Source organism: Chelonoidis abingdonii, chromosome 5, assembly GCF_003597395.2.
Source record: "Chelonoidis abingdonii isolate Lonesome George chromosome 5, CheloAbing_2.0, whole genome shotgun sequence".
Taxonomy (NCBI): domain Eukaryota; kingdom Metazoa; phylum Chordata; order Testudines; family Testudinidae; genus Chelonoidis; species Chelonoidis abingdonii.
Genome location: NC_133773.1, coordinates 140,294,581 through 140,311,399, shown reverse-complemented (window position 1 = coordinate 140,311,399; position 16,819 = coordinate 140,294,581). Strand labels below are relative to the sequence as shown.

Genomic DNA, 16,819 nt, shown 5'->3' with positions numbered 1-16,819 from the left:
AGTGAAACTTCTTCAAAAAGAAGAAAAAAACAAACCCCAACCGCACACTCCTAGCTGTTACTTATCACCTCCAACTGGAACACACATGGTAGTGTATGATGAAACAATTATAAGCGATACTCAATGGGGACCACATCCTGAAAGAAATATTTCCCATTCCCTCTCTTCCAGTCTTCAAACAACCCCCCAACCTCACAAGCTCATCAGAAGCAAGCTCCCCACAGACTAGGATGCACCAATTCAAAACGGCACCAGACCCTGCCAGAACAATGGATGCAAAACCTGGAAACGTATCTCCACTGCTATGATGATGAATGCCACCCCACAACAACACACCTGTCAAGATCCCTGGATCCTACACATGCTTATCACAACAACGGTGTACCTTATCCAGTGTAGTAAATGCCGCAATAACAACTGTGTGGGTGAAACCAGTCAATCACTATGCGCTCAAATGAAGTCTCCCAGAAAAGTGATAGATAAAAACAAAAAGCCCACATCACCTGTGGGCAAACACTCGCCACAAAGTGATCACTCCATATCTGACCTCTCAGTCCTCGTTCTCAAAGGAAACCTGCACAGTCCTTTCAAAGGATGAGCCTGGGAATTTAAATTCATAATTTTGCTAGACATTAAAATTATCATGGGCTTAAGATATAAATCTCGTGTCTTTATTATCACAATCTGTAACCCATTAACCGCCCTTTTTTGCTCCATGATTGCACAGTTGTTAATGGGCCATATCACCTTGAATGGTCCCTTAGAATACATGTTAACTACTTACGCTAAACAATCTGTTCCACCTTATGTTTAGCTGTGACACTCTGAGTACAGTTCCCAGACCAGAAGAAGAGCTCTATGTAAGCTTGAAAGCTTATCTTTCGCCAAGAGAAGTCAGTCCAATAAAAGATATTACCTCACCCACCTTGTCTCTCTAATATCTGAGGCCCAACATGGCTACAACAGCACTCCTTTCTAGCCAGTCATTTCCCATTCTGTATTTGTTCTGTTGATTATTCCTTCCTAAGTGTAGAACTGCGCGTTTTGTGCTTATTGAATTTCATCCTATTTATTTCAGACCATTTTGCCAGTTTAAGATCATTGAAAGTCTTTAAACCATGACTTGAGGACTTCAGTGACTCAGACACAGGTTTGTTACAGGAGTGGGTGGGTGAGATTCTGTGGCCTGCATTGTGCAGGAGGTCAGACTAGATGATCATAATGGTCCCTTCTGACCTTAAAATCTATGAGTCTATGATTCTATAATTCCCTGGGTTGTCCTTATTCCTCTTTTTATAGGCTGGCACTCTGTTTGCCCTTTCCCAGTCCTCTGGGATTTCTCCCATCCTCCATGAGTTCTTAAAGATAATAGCTCAGAGATCTCTTCAGAGCATTTAAGTATTCTAAAATGTATTTTGTCAGGCCCAGCTGACTTCAAGATATCTAACTTATCTAAGTAATTCCTAGCATGTTCTTTCTCTATTTCAAACTCGGAGCTTACTCCGTTTATATTGATGTAAGTTGTCTGATCACTGCTAATCTTTTTGCTGAAAACTAAAACAATTAAAGCATTTAACACTTTGGCCATGGCTGTAGGATAAGAGGATCTGTTTTCTTGGTTTGGAAGTGTGGGATGATGGGGTCTGGATGTCCCTGATGCTCAGAAGTTTGCAGGTTCTATAAGTTAATTCAAGCTGCACTCATTTGAATTTGCTGACGTAACATACTTCTCAGAGTCCTTCCAGCAACTGGCAAGTCACTTCACTCCATCAGCAGTTATTTACCCCAGTGCAGTTAAACACTAACGTCCTGGTTTAATGGCATTTTGCATCCCCTTCTCTGCATAGGTGTAAATTATGAGACAAGATGAAAGGCTGTACAGAATCAAGGCTATAGTCTCTTTAACTCCTGAAGGCTACCAAAGTGCTATACAGCCAGGTGCTAAAACACATGTTTATGTTCCATTGGCCTCAAAGGGATTTAAGCATGTGAATAAAGTTAAGCAGATGCTGCAGTGCTTTGCTGAATGTGGTCCCAGGTATACATAGATTATTCAACCCACTGTTAAATGCAGCTGCCACCAGAATTTACTACAGCTTTTAAGTTAGTGAAACGTAAGTAAGAAATTGTTGATGTTCAAAGCATTCAAACAATATAAATATAACATAGTGTAGGAGATCTGCCCTTGATTCAGAAGCTTTTCATGTGAAAGGAAGCTTTTTGTTATCAAGATAATTAATGGAAATTTTTAGTGCAAATCCTGAGTCCTGGTATTTGTCACAACTACCCAACGTATGTGTGAAAAGTGTGAAGTGGCTGGCTTTTGTTTTTTGTTTTTTTGCCTTGATTTGTTAAAGTTGTGACTTGGCTCATGCGGTAAGTACAAACAATAATCCTCTGGCAAGTCTCCATTGGAGACCTTACTGATGACAGAATTTATTAACTGCAGTTTTGCTTGTTATTAAATTTGGCCAGCGTCAGTTTCCTAAGCTGCTGCCCTGGCTGGCTGAATCATATTAGGATCTTTAAACGACAGAAAGAAAAGAACATTGTATTCAACCAAGCCAAAGATGGAAAGAGATAGAGAGCAACACATTCTGCTTTGGCAGGGAAACTCTAAAAGATAATTAAAGGATACATTTGAACATATCTGGGGAATACTGAATTTATTCCATTGGTGTTTGGAAGATTCCTTTATATAGGAGAAGGCAGGTGAATCACAGATGAGTTCCAATGCGGTTTCTGCATATATGTAGTTTAATTCCCTACTCTACCATAGGAGGGGGGAATTCTTTTGATAGGCCAGAGCCTAGTAACATGCCTTGACCACTGCCCGGAGCTGGAATACCAGTTGTTATACTCATTGCTGCAAGCAGTTAGAAAGGCCATTTGTGTAACTTTAGCACAACTAACACAGAGAGAGGGAAGTGAGTGACCATGAGGTGTAAACATGATCCTGTACCCTCCCGACTAGAGCTTTTTGCTGAAGAATACAGTAGTGCAAGATGGAAAGTCAGCCAACAGTAACTATTGCTATGGAAAATTCTCTGCCTGACAGGATGGAAAACGCCACACTTAACTTAGTTTCTGCTCAGCAGTTTTTCTGATGACTAACCTATGTAATACTAGCAATTGGGGTATTAAAGGAGGAAGAGATTTGAGGTCGGTGGACACATGAACACTTGGAAAACCTTGGCCGTTTCTTGGACACCTCTCAAGTTTCCCTGCAGACGGAAAGCTGACCATTGGAAGTCTACAGACATCCACCTGAGACCTCCTCAAATCCTTGGGGTTAATGCGGGGTGCTCTACTAACCTGTTGCGACGTGTGTAAGTGCTGGAGACTAAATAAAGCAGAAGCTTTGAGTGAATGCATTTTTGTTTGCCTGCTTGCATCAACTATCGGCCAGACGGGCTGTGTCCCAATTGATTTATTTCCTGCCACCACCTCACAAATAAGGTTACCAACGCTCCCGGATTGGCTGCGAGGCTCCCAGAGTAGGGCTTGATCTCCTGGAGGCTACTGAAGCCAATCCGGGAGATTTTAGGCCACTAAAAGTGCGGTGGCATAGCTGGGCTAAGGCAGGCTCTCTACCTGCCCTGGCTCTGTGCCGCTCCTTGAAACAGCGACATATCCGGCAGCAGCTCCTAGGAGGAGGCGCAGCCAGGGGGGCTCTGTGTGCTGCCCTGCCCTGAGCGCTGACTCCACAGCTCTCACTGGCTGGGAATGGGGAACCGTGATCAATGGGAGCTGCAAGGGCTGTGCTTGCAGGCAAGGGCAAGGTGAAGAGCCACCTGACCACCCGTGAGCCTAGGAGCTGCTACTGGACATGCTGCTGCTGCTGCTGCTTCCAGGAGCTGCCTGAGATAAGCACCACCCGGCTGGAGCCTACGCCCCAATCCCCTCCTGCACCCCAATCCCCTGCCTCAGCTTTCAGCCTCCTCCCACACCCCAACCCCCTGCCATAGCCCTGAACCTCCTCCTGCACCCCAACCCCCCTTCCCAACCTTAAGCTCCCTCCCGCACCCAAACTCCCTCCCGGAGCCCACACCCCAACCCCCTTGCCCCAGGTCAGAACCCCCTCCCACACCCAAACTCCCTCCCAGAGCCCACACCCCAAACACCATCCTGCACTCCAACCCCCTGCCCTGAACCCCTGCCCCAGGTGGGAACCCCCTCCCACACTCCTAGAGCCCATACCCCGAGCCATCTGCCCCAACCCTGAGCACTCTCCCACACCCAAACTCCCTCCTGGAGCCTGCACCCCAAGCCCCTGCCCCAGGCTGAGCCCAGAGCCCTCTCCCATACTCCGAACCCCTTGGCTCTAACCCTCTGCCCCAACCCGGTGAAAGTGAGTGAGATTGGGGGGAAAGCGAGTGACGGGAGGGGGGATGGAGTGAGCGGGGGTGGGGTAGGGGCCGGGGCAAGGATATTTGGGTTTGTGCGATTAGACAGGTGGCAACCCTACTCACAAAGAGTAAAGTTACCAAGAGATTTGGGTTCAGCAAAACCCAGGGTAACACTACAGATGTTCAGTGTGTGTGTTGGATTGCTCAGGAAAACACCTCCCATAAAGTGCAGGCATGTTCTTAATTTCTCAAAATGTTGTTTAAAAAAATTCTTTCTCTGCTATTGTATCTAAGGCATCTGCCACTTAACTGACTTAGTACAGGAAAAGGTTAAATTCACAGGGCCAAATTCTGTTCTGTTACTCCTGGTGCAAAATAACACTAGGAATTAAAAGGACATGATAGGTAAAGGGTGGATGCTCAGTATTTTCTGAGTGTCAGGTCCCTTCAAGGTATCTCAAGCTGGGTACCCAAATATGGAGGCAAACTAATAGTGACATGTGACAATATTGGTCATGGGTGTTGAAACTAATAGGGAGAAATGGGCAGTTTTTGTAGTAGACACCTCACACGCTTTTGCACTGGCATCATTTTAGACTCTTAAGAATAAATTTTCAGACACTAGCCTCCATTTTTTTATACTTATAACTTTGCATATGCATAAAATGGAGACCTCTTCAAGGTGTGCCTCACAATTTGGCTTTTAAACGTGTTCATGATGCAGGGCTGGTTGCTGAGCATAATTTTAGTACTTCAATTACTAGAACTGGTCACTCACCCCATTAGTATCCTTATAAAAAACACGTTTCAAATGTTCTGATGTTTAATGGGAAAAATGTGAAATAGAAAAGAAATTTCTACTTCAAAATGTTTTGATTTCAGCTCAAAGTTTTGAATGCTAACAGGATTTTGACATTTTTACTTTTCCTCTTTTCTCTTCCTTTTCTCTCACTGAAGCCAATAGAATGATATTTAGGAGCTCTCCCCATCCCGTCTCCCCACACTCCCCACGCACACATTCATTTTTCATTTTCCACTCTAATTTTTCCAAATTTATCTAACTTTGGAGAAGTTAGAAAGCAGAAAAGGGAAAAATGAAATTCTGCCACTCTGCGACCTTTAACAATGCACTCAACTTTTGAAACTTTGCCGATTAGCAAAGTTAGCATTTAATTTTTCTAACTTTTTCAACAATGAAGACCTTTTCAAAAGTTAGAGTGGGAAAAGGGTGGAGAATGACAAAAAAAGGAAATAGTTTTCTTTCCCTGGAGATTTTTACTTAACCTCCTTTTTCTGTTGCATTCAGTGGTGGTAAAGTTGGGAGAGAGGAAAAATCAAAAGGTTGCAATTTTCCAGTTTGAAAATATTTTTTTCAAAAATCAAACCAAACAAAATTTTCAATTTGATATAAAACTTTTTCCTTTCCTTTTGTTTTGACATTTCCCCAGTGAAAACTTACAACATTTAATCAAAAACAATGTTTTCCTGTGAAAAACTTTTTCAGTGAAACTCCATTTTTCAGCAGGAAAATGTTTCAGTAGAGAAATTTTGACTAGCTCTGTAAATTATATGCCGCTTGGTGAAATATCTTGGAGAGTTTTGTAACCATGCTTTTCTTCCTGACTTTATATAAACCTTAACTAGAGTTAACTTGGCGGTCCACTGTACACATCGATTTGTATTAACACAAGGACTTCTTCAAAGTGTCTCAGAAAGCTGGATTCTGCTTATTCCTATGCATGCTGGGCCTGGTTGCATGGTAATGAATTACTTAACATGAGTAGAGGTGCAGAACTGAATTGAACCCAACTGTTACTCAGATGAGTTAGTGCATGATTATGAAATTATGTGATTATGTAAATGCTTACAATGGAAAGAATGGATAACTCATGCTTGGTTCTGTATGCATATGTATAATACATATCTATGCATAGGTTAATTTTGTATTTGAACAATACATCACTCAAGTAGGGAAGGGAGTCTGTCTGGTGGTTTGAGCAGGAGACGGAAAAGCAAAAATTCTGGGTTCTGGTCCCATCTTTGCCACTGACTGGCTGTTTGGCCTTGGCCAAACACTTATTGGGGGTTGTAACACATGCTTACCCCACGGGGATGTTGTGAGGCTTCATTACTTGTAAAGCACTGTGGCGGTCAGGGGGAGGAGGGCTATATCTTCTATCTTTGATTCAACACTATCAGCAAAGTCCAGACCTCCTGAAATATGGCGTGACTTGGATTTTGGGGTAAATGACTCCTCTTGATCAAAAGCTTTACGCTGTGTTTTGTTAGCAATCCACTGATTCTTCAGAACAGTTTCTTAAGCCCTGTAATAATTTCTAAGATTACTTTTCCCTAGAAGCGTTCCCTGCTGATAAACTAAACGGCAGAAAAATCTGACTGACTGCCAAGGACCATGGCCATTGGAAAAGCTAACTAGCTACACAAAGGATTCTCAGGCAGGTAAAGGTCATATTGTATCTGACCCAGAAAGCTACAAAACTATCACTGATTGGGCAAAAACCCTTCTTCCTCAAGAAATAGGACAGGAATGTTTCAATCATGCTTTATATTGTAATCTCGCTGCACCAGCAATGTTAGAAGAAGGAAAACTCACGTCCCACTTTTTTGTTACGCTGCTGCCTATAGCAGAGTGCTTTGTGAACACTGAAATGATGTTTCAGAGATCTTACAGCTATCTACAAACAGTTAAGTAGAATGTATTTGTACTGTGAGATAGGGAAGTAGTATTGTACCTACTTTAGAGATGGGGAAACTGAGGCATAAAAAGGATTAAATGACATGCCCAGGTTAAGTACAATTCAGGAATCTTCACTCCTAGTTCTCCAGTCACTGTACCACACAATGCTTCTGATTCAGAAAACACTTAAGCGCTTGCTTAAGACCCATTGGCTTCAATGTGACGTATGCATGTGCTTAAAGTTAGGGACATGCTTGGGTCCCGTTCCTGAATTGGGGCCCCTATGTGCAAAAAGCTATCACCTTATAATCAGGATCCAGGAGTCAATGGCTGTAAACGGAGGTCCTTGCTTTGCATTTACCTGTTTTGAGAAGGGAGCGGTTTGGAGAGAGAAGGGAGAGCTGCAGTTTGAAAAACTCCGACGTTTTAAAAACTCTCTGTTCAAAGTCTTCCAGCGAGACATGCGGCTGCACAAGCTGCCATTCTGGCTCATCAGGCCAGTGGGTCTCAATGAAATCCTCAGGGTCGGGTAGAAAGAAGAAGTCATCGTACCTGCAAGAAAGAAGTAGTCATCAAATCAGGCCACAACATGAGGACACTGCAAACGTTCGTATCCCAGACCTCTCCTTCAGCAGTGAAGTCCAAGGATACAGCACCATGGACTTAAGCAGAGTTGGATCTGCTTAAAAAAGGGGTGAATGCGGCCTCAGGTTTAGCGCACAGACATGTAATGTCATTTGGAACCTGTGCAGGATCAGGCTGCTTCCTGGGCTTAAATTCAGTATCCAGGGCTTTGGCCTTTCATCTCCTCATCATTCTGAACCCATTTCCTCCAGAAGCTCTCTCCTGAGGCCCCACTAGAATTTGTGACCTTTGGCCTCAGCTGCAGATTGCCTTTCACACCCATCTGGTATGTTAACTCTGAAAAATCTTTGCAGGCCTAATAAAATCTGTATTTTACCTTGGCTAAGTATAATACCATGGAATCATCCATGTGAGAGTCACCTATGGGCTCATGAAGTCATCTCGTTCAGTTCCCTGGGACAATACAGTAGGGACTAGGTGGGTGGGGGCTATGATATTTTCTTCCATAGTCTATAAGATCTCACTGTCTGGAACATTTTTTCCTTACCTCCTTGAACTACCCTAAACAATTCCTCTCCCTTTAGGGTTTTATCACCCTTCGAGTATTGAAGCAGCTATTTTAATCCGCCTGCTTAATTGAAAAGAAAAAACTACTCGACTGAATGCATTCAACCAGCAAATTGGACCGAAAATCAAACACAATAAAACAGATATCATGATCTTTAATATTGCCTCACCATTACTAGTACGGATAGAGTACTGGTGTACTCCAATGTAGCCAGGATGGTGGAACAGGTCAAGACATCTGGAACAAAATCAGTAAAGCCAGGAACACCTTCAAGAGCTTAAATACAGTCTGGAAATCATCAAAAACACCACCAAAACCAAACTCAAGATTTATCAGAGCTGCGTACTTTCAACATTACTTGATAGTACAGAATGCTGGGGAATGAGAAAGTATGAAATTTCCAAACTGTCTTCGTTCCATATAACCAGCCTCAGAAAAACCCTCCGTATCTTTTGGCCCAGAACAATCTCAAACCAAGATCTATTGACATAGCGCAGCCAAGGGGATCTGAGCACCACAACTGCCAGGATGTGCTGGAGATGGATCGGTCATGTGCTTTGGATGGAAACTGATTCCATCACCAGAGTAGTAACAAGATGGACACCTGAAGGCAAGGGAAAACGAGGCTGCTCAAAAACAACATGGCAAAGAGCTGTGGAAGCCGAGCTGAAAAACCTGGGGCACAACTGGGGAGCCATTGAAAGACTTGCCAGAAACAGACAGGAGTGGAGGAACTTGTCACTGCCCTAAACGCTAGAGGCATAATAGGAACATGATGATGATGATTTGTTGTCACTCAACCACGCTCTGTGTTTCTGTTCCTTTAATGTTTCCTCAACAAACCAGTTCTTCTGGTTGCTGAGTCATTTGTGTTGCTGCTCTCCCAACACAAGTTTTGTCTGTATCTTTCTAGTACTAAGAACATGGGATTGGAAGGGACCTCCTGGGCCACTGAGTCCAGTCCCCTCCTGTGCAGGCAACCCCTTCACATGATCTCATTCATAAATTTACCAAGCTCCATCTTAAAACACTTAGATTTCTTGCTCACATTCCTCCTGTTGGGGGGTTGCTCCAGAACCTCACTCTTCTGATGGTTAGAAACCTTCTTCTGACTTTCAGCCTAAATTTTTTCATGGATAATTATACCCATATTGAGAAGCCTAGTGCTGAAAGCAGTATGCGTAGATTCCAAGGCCAGAAGAGATCATTTATGATCATCCATTCTGACCTCCCGCACAATACAGGGCATTGAATTTTATCCAGTGATACCTACAACAAGCCCCACTACTTATGGTTGAGCTTGATCAGATATTTTAGTAAGACATCTTATCTTGGTTATAAGTCATTCCAATGGTTGATCGCCCTCACTGTTAAAAATGTGCCCCTGATTTCTGGTTTGAATTTGGAAGTTGAAGCTAGATGGACATTGGATCTGGTTATGCCTTTGTAGAAGGCGAAGCAGATAAACAAACAACCCCTGTGCCTCAGCCACCTTGACTCATTCTACTGTGATTTGAGAGTCACAGCAGTAGATTGGGAATCAGTATTAAAGAGCAGAGTGGGCTTAGCGCTCAGGTTAGGGTCTGATCCTGTGATTTGCTGAGGGCCCTCTACTTCCATTGACTTCAACATGAGCTGAGGGCACTCATCACCATACAGAACAGGTTCATCAGGACTTAACTAACTGGACCAATGCCTACTGCTGTCAGTGAGCTTTGGACTAGATCCAGAGGAAGCAGTTATTTGCCTGTTCCCCGAGTCAATAGCTGTCTATTCCATTCTTTCCCTCTCCACTCTTCAAAAACAACCCAAACAAGTTGATACTTTTAAAAAGTTGTTCCAAGTAAAAGAATTGCCAATTAGTAATGGCACAATGCCTTCATTATGCAGCATTAGAGTAAAAAAAGTCGTTTCTAACATCTAATGGAATGTTATTATAAAATTTGATAAATAATTTTGACTCAGTCATTATTTACTTAGTCAGAATGGGCTGAGAAACCTCCAATAATTCTGTCTAGACCCTCATAATAATAAAATGGCTGTGGAACCAGAGATTAATTACTTAAATGCTGACACATTTTTAACCAAAAACTAATGGTGGGAGAAAAGGCGATATTTGACTATTCTTTAAAAAGCTATATTTACAAAACACATGACTTTTAAAACTACATTTTCAATAAAAACATGCATTTTGGTGCTAACTCTTCAGATTTTCACCTGTCAGATGCTGAATATTGTGTTTCAAAATGTGTTGTTGGTGTGTGTGTGTGTGTGTGTGTGTGTAGGTACACACACACACACATATATACAATATGCATGCTCCCACCTCTGGCTTGATCCAAATCTCATTGAAGTCAATGTGGCAACTCCCTTTGATTTCAATAGGCCTTGGATCAAATTTCTAAGTATTTAGGTCCATGAGGCACTCTGACCATGGGGTGCAAATCCATACATGCAACATCTGTTTTAGGAGAGCTATTTGCCGGTGGAAGGAGGAAACCGGGTTCATCTACTTTAGTGGCTTAGAGATGGATTCCAAAATGAATCCACCTCTATACGCCATCCCAGACCGTCCCCATTTAGGGTTTGATTCTCCTTCCATTCAGATCAGTTGCAAAACGTCCATTGTTTTGAATGCTGTGGGATCTAGTTCATGATTTTCTTTGCAGAATGGTGTGGGAAGTTATGTGGGCAGGGTGAGGCAGAGATAGCTGTCACGGAGTTTGGGGGAGTCCGGCCCTGCACCCCTCTTCCTGGGACTCACAGTGACTCTTGGCCAGCCAGTAAAACAGAAGGTTTATTGGACAACAGGAATGCAAGTTACAGCAGAGTCTGTAGGCACAGTCAGGACCCCTCAATCACGTCCTTCTGGGCTTTCAGGGTGCTTGGATCCCAGCTTAGGATACCCTGAATTCCGCCCCACAGCCCAAACCCAAACTGAAAACTACATCCCTTCTGCCAGCTTCTTCCTTCCCGGGCAAAGGAGTTGACCTTTCCCCTCCCTTACCTAGCTCAGGTTACAGGCTCTGGTATAGTCCATCCCCTAGTGTCCTCCCCTGCTCTCCCATTCCCCACACAGACAGCCCCTACTCTACCACAATAGCATCCAGAAAAACTGATTCCCAATTTCCTGCTGTAACCCACAGATCACCATAGAATGAGCCTGGGTGGCTGATGAATTGGAGTTACTGATTTACATTTATTAAAGTGTCTCTCCAATGTTCTAGGCCATGGGGTCTCAACCATGGGGGCCTGGTGATCCTGGAGGGTGGGGTCTGTGTTCAGGTTTCAGGGATTTGCAGTTTTCAGCCCTTTCTTGAGGACTAGATGAGAAGGAGGGTGAGGACCCTGGACCTTTTTTCTGTTGTAACATGGAGTCACAGTACAGAGAGGCTGAGAACGGCTAATTTAGTCACATCAGAAATAAGTGAATTTCTTTGTTTGGAAATGAGAAACGAGAGGTTGTGGAGGGGTCGGTGTCTCACCTGGGTATAAACAATCTCTTCTCTGCATCCACAGTGCCTGCACCCCAGCATGCATCCAGCAGGTACCACTGCCCTTCCAGCTGAACTGCGTTCCACATGTGGTTGGATTTCTTTTGTTGGCGTTTTTGCCCTTGTTGGTATCCAGTACCTCTCCCATAGCCCGACACTTCAACGCAGCTCAAACCTGCTTCCCTGTAAGGATGAAAACATTCATGGTAGGAAAACACAGATTAGGCTGGAAACCTCTCAGAGTTGGTGCTTAAGTAACTGCTGGCCACTCAAATGACGTGATAGCTCAGACTTCTGTAATCTCCTGTCCAGGATGTTTATGGTCATGTTCTTGCTCTTGAGCTCAGGGCACCTCCATTGCTTTAATAGCCCCTTAGTGGAGCTTGCTGGCTGTGAAGATCAGCAATGTCCTTCCCAATTCTTTCTTTCTTCTTTGCCTAGGTCATGGTTCATTCAGACAGAATGGCTTTTATTTTGGAATAAGAGAGTGACAGGAACAAGAAAGAACAAAAGTCAAGTCTCTAGGAGAGAGCAGGGCACCCTGTGAACGGTTACAACGTAGCATGGAAATAAACACGTAACACATTTTGCCCAGGAGTGCCAGCCATTCTCACAGTGTTGGTGGGAAGGTAAGACCAAGGTTAATTTATACCTGCACATTTCTTGGCATAAATGGGCATAACCGGAGCATACGCCTCTTCCAGTCTGCAAGACCTGTTCTGGGGTATGGATCTTCTGAGATAACCCTAAGAAGCCATCCACATCATAGCCTAAGAGGAGGAAATGAAACCACAATCATTATCCATAGGCGTTGGCAACTCCCCAAATGAAAGAAGAATTGGTAAAACCTTGGACAGATCCCCAGCTGGTGTAAATTGGGTTACCACTAGCAAACTTTCTGATGAAGCAGGGGAATCAAGCCTGGGGCTCCCAAACCCTAGATTAGTTCCTAATGACCATCATCCTCAGTCTAGACAAATCACCCTACTATGAGTCAAGCTGAATGAAAAACGTACTCACGAATATTGTGACACAGCCACATCCATATTGCTCGCACCGTCTCCAGCTTGCTTCGGGCCTCGTCAGTAATCAGCTGAACAATGGTCTGGACTGATGGCAAATCTGGCTTTGATTTTATCTGGCGAGGACAGGATTTTATGGGAGCAACTTGAATGTATATCACGAGATACATTAATGTCTGTCTATCTGTCATTTTGTATGGTGCTCACGGTAGGGGCAGACTGGCTTGTAAGTACTGGTCCCTTTGCATCATCCCATGGTGTGAAAGGGTCAAAATATGGCTAGAACTTGCTATCTGGGAATTTACACAGCATGAGTGAGTCACTACATGGCATGGAGCAGCCCCAAGGTTGCTCTCAACTATACTTGGGCTGGACCTGGCTAGGAACAGATCCCAGAAACGGGCATCCGCAAGCAGTTCCTAGGCAGTCCCTGCTCCTGATCATGCCTGTGGATACTGGGCCCAGCTGAGAATCTGGGCCACGGTTTCTAAGTGCTAGATAACCAGGGCCAGTGGCTCCACTTGATCACTCTGGATTGAGTGACTGGGTTCCCTCCTCCCAACCCCCCACAAACCCTTAGTCACAGGAGAAACCCTTGTGTGTGCAAATAGCCCTGTTGAGATCAATGGCACGGATCCCAGATCCCTGATTTGGCTTTGAGTTTAAAGGTCAAGGGGTCCCTGTTGGGTCGCTTGCGGAGAGAAGCTCGTTCTGGGGAGCTGTCAGCTAGGCTGGCATGTAGGGAGAGGTGGAGGCAGTTCCTGACCCCAGGGAAGACTTGTGCCACTAAACAGTTGTGATCCACACACACAGAACGCACTGGACCCACACTCAGCTGCAATATACTATTGTCAGCATTCACAATAATAATTCTGGAGAGGAGAAAATGACAAAGTACACCAGATTGCAGTACATTCCGTATTTTAAATAAGCAGGTGGGTGGTTTGTACAGCTCTCTATTCCCAGGGGTGCCTTTAGTGTTTTTTTTACTGTTGCCTCCACCTTTCCCAAGCTCCGTTTTAGCATACGAGGTAATCTCCATGGTCCTGAAGCCAAGCTTACATGGAGACAAAATTAATTGCCTCCAAATCCCAAGCGATGTTAGCCTGCAGCTGGGTATGAATGACAGATTTCTTCAGAACAGGGAGAGCAATTACTTTCAGCGCCAAGTAAATAATTGAACTTTTGCCTTCTCTACACTTAACCATTGATAAGTAAGTAACAAAAGGTCGTCAATTAGACTGTTGAATCTTTGACACATTATGGGGTCTTGAGGCTAACCTGGTGGTGTTTAGTATAGGTAATAGAGCATAATTATAATTTGTTTGTGTGCCAATCCCTGGACCTCTTACACAGTCAAACATGTATCAGTGCGCAACTGCAGTTAAACTTTAAACCTTCCAGAGCACCATTCTCTAAACCTCATGTGGTGAGATGTGCCAGGGAGCTGACTTGAATCTTACACCCAGTTTTAGTGTTTGTTGGTTTCTGGTTGTCTGTCGAGTGGTTGGCCTGGAAAGAGGACCCAGTAGAATGCTTCATGGTTGAAAATGAGCAGGACTCGGGTGTATCGGTTAGAAAAGGGATTCTTTATTACAGCTGCTGGACACAGACAGACTCTGTGATTGTCTCTGGCACTCTCTCTCTCTCTTTCTTGCTCTCTCTTTCCTGGACGAGACAGACACTGGCTCTCAAGCCCCAACTACCTAAGCACAACTTTTTGTTCCTCATTTTATCACATTGGTTTTCCTTAAGCTCTGGCCCAGACTTAACAGTCACGGCATGAGCTATGAAATACAGTATGAGCCTGACTACACGTCTCTAATGGAGACTCTTCTTGGCTCAAGTCAACTGGGACCAAGATTTCCAGATGTGGCTGGCTTTGGGTGCCTCCCCTGACACCTTAAAAGGGACCTGGTTTTTAGAGTACTCTGTGTTTTCTGGTTAATAGGCCCTTCTGAGGTGTCTCAGATTGGGCACTTGTTGACCTGTAACACTGACCTGATTTTAGGGTGCACTCTTAAATTATAGCCAATGTTAATGCATATTAAATTACAGCGCTACTAATTTTACTATCTTAACCCATTTTAACAGGGAAAGCAAATGTAAAAAGATTTGTTAAAGGCTTTGCAAAGCACGAGGCCTAGATAGTTAGCCTGAAGTGTGTGACCTAGTTTTACAACTATTGGCAATACACATCTTGTGATTAAACAAGTAAATCACGAAAGGGCAGCTTAAGCCTGAAATAACACTTCTAGGGGATTGATTTATTTTGGTACCTGTAACCACAGAGAAACCACATTCACGTATCAAAACTATTGGAAATGAAGTGACGCAAATAGCTTATGTTAGCAGCCGTACCCCTGATTACGGTCCCCCACAATACTAAACGTAGGCAGGTGGCTGAGACCTAAATCAAATATTATCCCAGATGTGGGAGGGATATAAGGAAAATGTGTACGAAAAAGATGGTCAGACCAACCCCTAGTTGGGACACCAGGGACAATCGAATGGCGGAATACGAACAAACTCTCTTGCGGTGATCTCCATTTACTATTTTTTTCATCTTTGTCTCCGATGACCACCATAAAGTTGTAAATATGCGCATGGCTTTAAGTATATCGAGTTGGGCAGTGGGGTGGTGTTTATCTGTGCAAATGTATGATTCAGGGGATTATATTTGTTCTCCTCTTTGTGTAATCTTCGCTTACAATTTCAATTCTACTTGTCCCTACTAACCAAAGCTCATACACTTGTGCATACTTCACCAACTCAATGCAATTTATGTAACTGCCTCAGTAAAAGAACCCGTTAGCAATAAGGGCGTTTACACACCTTGGCCTTGGCTCTTCTTTTAATTTTGCTGGAGAGGAAAGTCATTTGTTCATGCCGACAGCAGCCTCTCTCTGTGATTTTTGTCTCAACTCATAAGGCAAAAAGTAGGCTCATCATTAGCCAAAGCATTAAAAGGCTGGTTTCTCATTAACAATATCTATATAGACCTTGGAGGAAGCTTGTGTCTACAGTACCTACCTGGTCGCTCACACGCAGAACATGAGCATCTATGTGGCTGAAAACCTTTGAGTCTGGGAAAAGGTCTCTCCTTTTCTTTCTCTGGGTCACGCTGGACCATGCCTGCCTCTCTCCTCTCAGGCCAGCCATCCCTTCTCTGTAAGCAGCTAGCGGAGAACAACCTTTCTCAGGCGGCTTATGGATGGTAGATTTCTTCAGGGTCACCTTGCTGCCATTGTCAATTTTGTTTGCCCCAAACAGGAAAGTACGTTTGATGGGGGAATCCTTGGGGGCATTGGCTATTCTCTTTGTTGCCATGGTTTCCTTCAGAGTGGTCTCCCCATTCTGCTGACTTTCCTTGGCAACCCTTTGGTGGAGCTCCTCTGAGGCATCAGAGGGGCACCCCCGGGCCACATTGCCATTATAGAAATCTGACATTTGACTCTTTCTAGAAGCAGCTGACATGATATCTGGGGATGGGGCCAGTTTTTCACTGTGGTTCTTACCCTGAACTCGCCTCGCAGGGCCTTGGATGGGGTGGCTTTCATGGCAGTTGGCATCACTCGAGGAAGAGCAAATGGTGGAAACTGATTTGCTCACTTTGACACCCTGGGGTTTGGATGACTTGCCATGGTCGCAGTCCATCTTCATTTGCGCAGATGGTCCAGGGAGTCTGTGAGGGAAAGGTAGAAACTCCTGTTCAAAAGAAATCTTTGCTCTGCCTCCCCTTCCTTCAGAGCCTGTGTGTTGTAAGTAGAGTGACTCTGTATCTGATGGTTTGGAGCTGCAATCCACAGCACTGAAGGTTTCTGCTGGTAACAGAAGAGCAAAGGTGTGTTAGAATCACCCATGTACATTCTATTGCAAAGCCATTTCCAGGCACAGGATATTTTTTAAGGATGTCAAACCAGGGAAATTTAGCTGGGAAGGAAGAGTCAAGGGAAATTGATAGAGGTATTTAAGCGTTGTGGCTCCCGTAGAGGGCTGAGATCTATTTCTAGCTCTGACAGTGTCTCCATATGTGTTTGTGGGCATAATTGTGTCTGTTTCCCCGCTGTAATATTAGAATAATAATTTTGTACATCCCCCTG

The 16,819-nt window shown here is 44.1% G+C and overlaps 1 protein-coding gene across 1 annotated transcript in view; it reads right to left on the bottom strand.

The window, feature by feature from the left end:
- The window catches only part of LOC116838076 (kyphoscoliosis peptidase-like), a 19,884-nt gene extending 3,364 nt beyond the window's left edge, over window positions 1-16,520 (bottom strand). Inside the window, exons 1-5 of the mRNA XM_032803072.2 lie at window positions 15,750-16,520; window positions 12,715-12,832; window positions 12,347-12,464; window positions 11,686-11,877; window positions 7,409-7,599 (exon numbers count right to left, since the gene is read on the bottom strand). Of these exons, the coding sequence (XP_032658963.1) occupies window positions 7,409-7,599; window positions 11,686-11,877; window positions 12,347-12,464; window positions 12,715-12,832; window positions 15,750-16,379 (1,249 nt within the window). The 5' untranslated portion in view covers window positions 16,380-16,520. The remainder of the gene's footprint in view (window positions 1-7,408; window positions 7,600-11,685; window positions 11,878-12,346; window positions 12,465-12,714; window positions 12,833-15,749) is intronic.
- Window positions 16,521-16,819: the final 299 nt, after the last annotated feature.